The 9265-nt window shown below is 51.5% G+C and overlaps 1 protein-coding gene across 1 annotated transcript; it reads right to left on the reverse strand.

The window, feature by feature from the left end:
* Positions 1–7556: 7556 nt before the first annotated feature.
* On the reverse strand, positions 7557–9006 carry LOC109752821 (uncharacterized). The gene has a single exon (XM_020311750.4). It carries the CDS (start codon positions 8794–8796, stop codon positions 7801–7803), a length of 996 nt encoding a protein of 331 aa, XP_020167339.1. The 5' UTR covers positions 8797–9006; the 3' UTR covers positions 7557–7800.
* Positions 9007–9265: the final 259 nt, after the last annotated feature.

Below are 9265 nucleotides of genomic sequence, written 5' to 3' on the forward strand. Positions count from 1 at the left end.
GCTCTAGTGACCGTACGATGTCCATCCAATGGCCGTAGTGCTTCTTCAACCTCTGGTCTTCTTGCTCCAGCCGCCCAAACTAGCGTCGGTCGTGCCTCGTGCTCCTGCCTCCCGTGGCCGGCCGTGATGCGGCGGAGGCCTTACCGCCCCCTACTACTCCCACCGCTGGCCAGGCCATCCCTCTACTCACTCACACCCCCTGTTATTCTGCGGCGATGGCAGCCTCACACCGCAGCGAACCAGTGTACCCTCGTATTCCTTTACGCGTGGGCATCCACTGCCGCGTCTTCCCCGGCTCCGCGTCGTCCACTTCCTAGGCCTCGCCGTCGTCCACCGCCCTGGTGCTCTCGGCGTGGCGTGGTCAACGTGGTCAAGGAACGGCTTCCATCGGACGTGGACTGTACGTGGAGAGGCTGACAGCTGGGTCCACGGCCGCAGCAAGGAAGTGCCTCCTTATTACGTGCAAAATAATTATTCCTCCACCTGACAGCGGGGACCCACCGGATGGGCCACCGTATTTCGTGAAAAAGCGTTTCCCCCCTGACTGCTGGGACCCACCAGCTACACCTTCGCACGCAAGGAAGTGCGTCCGGGCAAAAAAAACAAAACGATTCGCCCCCCTGACTGCTGGGACCCACCAGCTACATCTTCACACGCAAGGAAGTGCCTGACAGTCAGGACCCACCTGGTCGAAGCGTACGTAGCATTGTCATTCTGGTCGCGAACGTGTACGTACATATATACTGGTGGATGTAGAGGCGCGCACGTGTCGTAGTAGAGGCGCGTACGTGTTGTAGTAGAGGCGCGCACGTAGCATGTACACGTACGTACAGCGGCCAGGGTGCAAGAAAGAAAATACGGCCACATATGTGTACATACGGGCGGGGTCTCGAACGCCTACTCGCGCATACGTACGGCCAGGGCTCGTGTACATGGCTGGGTTGGAACGGAGAAACAGCGTCATCGTCGTGTTCATGGGGAGGCAACGGAATGTGTCGTGTTCATCGGGAGGCAACGGAACGTGTGGGAGCCAACCGGCTGGGTCGGAACGGAATGCGTGGTCGTGTTCATCGGGAGGGCTTGGACGGAACAGGCGATGGAAACGAGGCCTGGCGTACCGCACAACGGAGGAAACGGACCTCCTACGTTCGGAACGGGGTCCTGTTGATCGGGATGGGTCTGGCGTACCGCAAAACGGAGGAAACGGACCTCCTACGGTCGAAACGGGGGTCCTGTTGATCGGGAGGGGTGTGGCGTACCGCAAAACGGACGAAACGGACCTCCTACGGTCGAAACGGGGGTCCTGTTGATCGGGAGGGGTGTGGCGTACCGCAAAACGGACGAAACGGACCTCCTACGGTCGAAACGGGGGTCCTGTTCATCGGGAGGGGTGTGGCGTACCGCAAAACGGGACTCCACGGGATACTATTCATCTCCACCGTCGACCTCCTCCAGCCTCCACGGGCTACCGTCGACCTCCTCCAGCCTCCACGGGCTCCTGTTCATCCCGCCTCCACCGCGCGCTACTCCACCGGCTACTGTTCAACCACCCCTCCACGGGCACCCCTCCACCGTCTATTATTCATCCAGCCCTCCACACCACGGGGTCCTGTTCAACCACCCCTTCACGGGCACCCCTCCACTGTCTACTGTTCATCCAGCCCTCCACCACACCACGGGGTCCTGTTCATCCACAGGCAACGCCACCGCTCACTGTTCATCCAACCCCCCCCCCCCCGCCCCCCGCAACGCTCACTGTTCATCCAATCGATCGGCTTCAGTTAGCACCAGTAGCGAAGGAATCGCTCGATCGGGTTCAGTTAACAGCCATCGATCGATCGCTCGGGTTCAGTAACGCGTAGCCTGCAGTGCAATCGCTCGGGTTCAGTTAGAGCCCAACGCCTCGCTCGGGTTCAGTTAGAGCCAATGCCTCGCACACACGCGCGTACGTGTACGAGAGAAATGCGCATCGCTCGGCCCCCGACCTCCCACCGTAACCGGGAACTCCCCGAAATTTTCCTCCCCCTCGCTTCTACCACGGTTTTTTCCGTCATGGACGGCCCAAAGAATGTCATGCAGCTGCGTCTCCGGCCCGCCAACGACGAAAAGCCCATTTTCTGTCATGATTTTTTGTCATAGAAGTAGGAGCCCACCACATCTATGATGATACCGGGTTTTGTCACAATTATCGTCATAGAAGTGTCATATGTATGACAGAAAAAAATTCATTCGGCCCAAAATGTCACGGATGTGTCTTTTTTTTGTAGTGATAGACATCCCTCTAATCATCTAAGTGATTACGTGATCCAAATCAACTAAACCACGTCCGATCATCACGTGAGATGGAGTAGTTTTCAATGGTGAACATCACTATGTTCATCATATCTACTATATGATTCACGCTCGACCTTTCGGTCTCAGTGTTCCGAGGCCATATCTGCATATGTTAGGCTCGTCAAGTTTAACCCGAGTATTCTGTGTGCGCAAAACTGGCTTGCACCCGTTGTAGATGAACGTAGAGCTTATCACACCCGATCATCACGTGGTGTCTCGGCACGAAGAACTTTGGCAACGGTGCATACTCAGGGAGAACACTTGTACCTTGAAATTTTTAGTAAGGGTTCATCTTATAAAGCTACCGTCGAACTAAGCAAAATAAGATGTATAAAAGATAAACATCACATGCAATCAAAATATGTGACATGATATGGCCATCATCATCTTGTGCCTTTGATCTCCATCTCCAAAGCATCGTCATGATTTCCATCGTCATCGGCATGACACCATGATCTCCATCATCTTGATCTATATCAATGTGTCGTCACATGGTCGTCTCGCCAACTATTGCTCTTGCAACTATTGCTATCGCATAGCGATAAAGTAAAGCAATCATTTGGCGCTTGCATCTTATGCAATAAAGAGACAACCATAAGGCTTCTGCCAGTTGCCGATAACTTCAACAAAACATGATCATCTTATACAACAACTTATATCTCACCACATCTTGACCATATCACATCACAACATGCCCTGCAAAAACAAGTTAGACGTCATCTACTTTGTTGTTGCAAGTTTTACGTGGCTGCTACGGGCTGAGCAAGAACCGTTCTTACCTACGCATCAAAACCACAACGATAGTTTGTCAAGTTAGTGTTGTTTTAACCTTCTCAAGGACCGGGCGTAGCCATACTCGATTCAACTAAAGTTGGAGAAACTGGCACCCGCCAGTCACCTGTGTGCGAAGCACGGCGGTGAAACCAGTCTCGCGTAAGTATACGCGTAATGTCGGTTCGGGCCGCTTCATCCAACAATACCGCCGAATCAAAGTGTGACATGCTGGTAAGCAGTATGACTTGTATCGCCCACAACTCACTTGTGTTCTACTCGTGCATATAACATCTACGCATAAACCTGGCTCTGATACCACTGTTGGGGAACGTAGTAATTTCAAAAAAAAAATCCTATGCACACGCAAGATCATGGTGATGCATAGCAACAAGAGGAGAGAGTGTGTCCACGTACCCTCGTAGACCGAAAGCGAAAGCATTAGCACAACACGGTTGATGTAGTCGTACGTCTTCACGATCCGACCGATCCAAGTACCGAACGCACGGCACCTCCGAGTTCAGCACACGTTCAGCTCGATGACGTCCCACGAACTCCGATCCACCAGAGTTTCACGGGAGAGTTCCGTCAGCACGACGGCGTGATGACGGTGATGATGTTGCTACCGACGCAGGGCTTCGCTTAAGCACCGCTACGATATGACCGGGGTGGAATATGGTGGAGGGGGGCACCGCACACGGCTAGAATAGATCAATAGATCAACTTGTGTGTCTAGAGGTGCCCCCTACCCCCGTATATAAAGGAGCAAGGGGGAAGCCGGCCGGCCCCTGTAGGGCGCGCCAGGAGGAGGAGTCCTCCTCCTAGTAGGAGTAGGACTCCCCTTTCCTACTCCTACTAGGAGGAGGAAAGGAAGGAGGAGAAGGAGAAGGAAGGAGAGGGAGGAAAAGGAGGAAAGGGGGCCGGCCCCCTAGTCCAATTCGGTTTAGGCTAGGGGGCCACGCGCCCTGCCTTCTCTCTTCCACCACTTGGCCCATGAGGCCCATTACTTCTTCCTCGTATTCCCGTAACTCCCCGGTACCCTCGAAAAATACACGAATCACTCGGAACCTTTCCGATGTCCGAATATAGTCGTCCAATATATCGATCTTTACGTCTCGACCATTTCGAGACTCCTCGTCATGTCCCCGATCTCATCAGGGACTCCGAACTACCTTCGGTACATCAAATCACATAAACTCATAATACCGATCGTCACTGAACTTTAAGCATGCGGACCCACGGGTTCAAGAACTATGTAGACATGACCGAGACACGTCTCCGGTCAATAACCAATAGCGGAACCTGGATGCTCATATTGGCTCCCACATATTCTACGAAGATCTTTATCGGTCAAACCGCATAACAACATACGTTGTTCCCTTTGTCATCGGTATGTTACTTGTCCGAGATTCGATCGTCGGTATCTCAATACCTAGTTCAATCTCGTTACCGGCAAGTCTCTTTACTCGTTCTGTAATACATCATCCCGCAACTAGCTCATTAGTTACAATGCTTGCAAGGCTTATAGTGATGTGCATTACCGAGTGGGCCCAGAGATACCTCTCCGACAATCGGAGTGACAAATCCCAATCTCGAAATACGGCAACTCAACAAGTACCCTTGGAGACACCTGTAGAGCACCTTTATAATCACCCAGTTATGTTGTGACGTTTGGTGGCACACAAAGTGTTCCTCCGGTAAACGGGAGTTGCATAATCTCATAGTCATAGGAATGTATGAGTCATGAAGAAAGCAATAGCAACATACTAAACGATCAAGTGCTAAGCTAACGGAATGGGTCAAGTCAATCGCATCATTCTCTAATGATGTGATCCCGTTAATCAAATGACAACTCATGTCTTATGGCTAGGAAACTTAACCATCTTTGATTCAACGAGCTAGTCAAGTAGAGGCATACTAGTGACACTTTGTTTGTCTATGTATTCACACATGTACTAAGTTTCCGGTTAATACAATTCTAGCATGAATAATAAAAATTTATCATGATATAAGGAAATAGATAATAACTTTATTATTGTCTCTAGGGCATATTTCCTTCATCACATGCCTTGAGCCACAAGCCCCGACGGTTCCAACCACCATTTGTGTGGACGCAATGGATTCCCATCGTATTGAGTCCGGCTGTGGTCGGACGCATTCCTCCCAGGAGCAGCACAAAACCATGCACACGACCATCACCTCCTTGTCCCTACATGGGACGAGGTCCCAATCGATGGATCGGGAGATCTCGGAGTCGGATCTGTTGCCCGCCATGCCAGAGAAGGCTGGAGATCACTGGAAAGGAGTTTGTGGGCGGAATGGAGTGGAGTGGTTAGGGTTTAGTCCGGGATGCGAATAGGCACGAATATATGTGGGATCGACATGGGCAAGCATGGGTCATATCCGACATGGCGGATGCACCGGGCATGTTCGGGCCTCTCCATATCTGCGCCATATATAGGCTGGATATGAGGGGTGTCAGTCAGTCCGAAAGTATAGGGCCGGTATAGCGGTGTTGCTGGGTCACGATGTTGTGACCGGTACGTCCGCCCGGACGTACATGGGGTGTTTGAGAAGTTTGGTTGTAGATGCTCTTAGTATCAATGGGGACATCGTGTCCCACAAGAAGAATATCCCACCTTAATCTGAGAAAACTGGGCATCAAACATGAATTGCATGCGTCAGGTGAACGCCGCGGCGGATCCGCCGCCGGCGGGATGAGCGCGACCAACATCCACCGGCAGGAGGAGCTCTGGCAAGAGGACCCCCTTATAGGTCGGATCCAGCAGCGGGAAGGGACAGGAGGGGCGATGCAGGCGGGGTTGTTGGGGCGATGCGGGCTGGGTGGGGGCGCAATGCAATGTAGGTGCCCAACGGTGCACGGTCAGTGTAGGGGCAGGTGGATGACATGGCCGGTGGCACATATGGATGCTTGGGTGGGGGTATGGTGCTGGCAGCGGCGCATGTAGGTTCCCGGTTTTCCTCAGCGGCATGCGTAGGTAGATGACGTAGCTGGAGGAGAGAGAAGAACAAGGACACGGTGGCTGAGTTCCTCTTTAAATCTGGTTTTGGACTAATTTTGTCTAGTTTTGAGACTTTAGGGACCAAATGTCGCCGGAAAATTCCAAAGGGAGCAAATGTAGACTTTTGGGGAATTTGAGGGACGAAAAACATATTTCTTTTTCTTTTTTTTATAAAATATCGCATGGAACATTGCCGAGAGGGCATGTGCTTTCAAAATATGAACCAAAATCCGAGGGGACTAATAAACCCAATTATCATGCATGGTTGCAGTAAACCAACATGTGGTTGGATGGTTAGATAGACAGTGGTATCCCCAGCCCATCAGGGTCAAATCATGTGCTCGCATTTATCCTGAATTTATTTCAGGATTTCAGCGATTCACGTTCAGTGGGAGGAGACGTTCCCATCGACTACAACGCGCCTACGATGACTTCGTAAAATCTCAGGATGATATGCCGTCTCATGCATGGTTGCATGTTGAGATGAATCATTTTGCATGCATGTTACATGGTAAGGTGTGGTATGCTTGCATGGTGAGATAAATAGATTTATAGCACTTTTCTTTCCAAGCTAGCTAGTTTCTTACTGTTGGACATTTTGACAAAAAAAAAAACTATCCTTCAATTTGCTCTCATGTTCATGTATTTGCGTATATTTTTCTTCATGGCTAGACATTGTTGATTTGACAATGTAAATGCATTGCAACAAGTGGAGGAAAGAGAAAATTATCTCTTTGATTTAACACAATGTGGCGCACACAACATTTTACCCAGAATCAAGGGAGTGGAAAAGATACGAAGTGATCGACACAAGTGGGTCGATTCTACCGAGACGATCAATCTCCTAGCTCATAATTGAGGCCATGGCTGAATGGCAGCCACTCCCCATACTCTGAATTTAATTGGACCGCTAGCTTTCGTTTGACTAACCGTTTCCACCGAGCACGAGGGAGACAAGGGACACATGCACTGTTGAATACTTGTCATGCAAGATATCATTTGCTCCACAAATTAAGCCACATAGGTACCCCCTCTTATTAACCAAGTCTTTTCACAATGTGAATTTGCCGACGATGCAAGCTAGGTAATACACCAAGTACTCTAACTAGTTCGAGAGCTTGCATGGTCATTGCTTCTATACAGAATAATTTGCCGTAGATTACAGCAGTAGAATAAAGTGTTGCAAGCAATGTCTCACCGGAGTGCGGTTATATGTTGAATTGTAGATATATACACCCTCTTTAAAGAATTATAAAAGCGTTTAGATCATTATTTTAGTGATCTAAACATTCTTATATTTCTTTACGGAGGGAGTACCAAATAATGTACTACTCCTAGATTTGGATCATAGGCAGCTTCAATACAATGTTCTATAGGGGAGGTTGCACAAAATACTGATGAGAATATGTCAATATTACACGATCGATATAATCAAATATTTTCAAACTTTATTGTGTTGCCTGATTACATCTATCTCACAAGTATACCGACCCTTAATTTCTTCACATATGAGTACTTAATTACCGCCTCACCCCTCCTCTCTTCAGAACATACATTATATCTATGTATATATAGTTCCTCCAAACCAAATTGAAAGAAAGAAAAAAGGACAAACTGACAAAAAATAACAACAAATTAGCCAAAAATAATAATTGTAACTGTATATATTTAATTACGGCATGTAGAGAGCTTCCAATCCTTGGCAATCCGCGCTCCAGTCATGATCGGCAGCAAGGATTCCGTCATGGAGGCTGAGGGTGTCGTCAGGGAACGAATCAAGCGAGTCGTACTTGGGCTCCTCCCATGTCGACAAGCTCGGCACGATCGAGCACCACGACGAGAGGTTAGCGGCGGCACCGTCCGTGGGCAGCCCCAACGAGTCGAAACAGCTCTGATCCATGGCGAAGTTGAGCTCGCCGAGCGCAGCTTGCACGCTCTCGTCGGTGCACAGCATGGTGGTTGCGGTAGCTGGGCTGGCCGTACTAGTCGGGTCGGCGCTGCTCACCGGTCGGGACCAGTCGACGAATCCGTCCGGGCTCGCGTCGAACTGCGCGGGCGGCAGAAGGCCGCTGGGACTCATGTCGCTGGAGGCGCTGAACGTGTCGAACGTCTCGTCGACGTGCCCACCGGCCGACTCCGGCGTGACGGAGCCGACAAGGTTGCCGTCGCCAGCCGGTTGCTGGTTGTTCAGAAACTTGGAGTAGAGCATTGCGAGGTCGATGGACGAGCCGTCGGGTGCGGTGGGCACGTCGTGCATCCCCTGGCCAGGGTTCGCCGGGTTGCCGACCATGCCTTCCAGGACCATGTCCGGCCGGAGCGGGCCGGGGAACCCTCCATGCCCGAACGTGGCGTCGCGGACGCCGGAGAAAGAGTCGGAGGCCGACCGCACGGACGACTTCCCCCGGCGGTTCTTCCGGCATCCGCCGCCGACGGGCACGTTCCGGAGAGAGCCGCCCTTGGTCCAGTACCGGCGGCAGCCCTTGCAGAAGTAGCGCGGCTGGCTGAGGCTGTAGTTGTTGTAGTAGCAGAACTTGGTGTTGGGCGAGTCGCAGCGCGGGCAGTTGGGCGCCACCTCGGCGCCGGTGCTGTAGCGCCGGTCCACCAGCAGCGACGGCGGCCGCGGCACGTACGGCAGCATGGCCGCCTCGTGCGGGTGCGAGGACAACATCCTCGTTCACAGATCCTTCTTCTGCAGCGATCAGACCACGGCCGGCCGGGGAGCTATGTGGGCGAGGTGAGAGGGATTGACCTGATCGGAGGACACGGTGACCGGAGAAGAGATGGTGACTTGATCGGTGGGGGTGGGGGGAGGAGGCCGGCGAGAGGGCAGTGGAGGGAGTGGCGGGCTTCTTATATGGATCGGCGGGGTGCGAGCTAATTACGCGGTGTGCATGTGCATGTGAGTTTGCGTTGCTTAGATTTGGGCCGAGATGCAGTGTAGTATGGTGGAAATTCTCCGAGCTTTGATTTAGGGTTAAAGGAATTAGGCAGCTCCTAGTTAACCACCCCCAACAAACTGTGGCAGTGCAGTGGTGCAGCAGCAGGTGCCCTTTAGTGGCTACAGTACTGATCTTGTTAGCACAATGATGGACGCATCAACCACTGTTCAACTGATCCAAGGACGCTGCCGGCTTTCA

Source organism: Aegilops tauschii, chromosome 3 (assembly GCF_002575655.3).
Source record: "Aegilops tauschii subsp. strangulata cultivar AL8/78 chromosome 3, Aet v6.0, whole genome shotgun sequence".
Taxonomy (NCBI): domain Eukaryota; kingdom Viridiplantae; phylum Streptophyta; class Magnoliopsida; order Poales; family Poaceae; genus Aegilops; species Aegilops tauschii.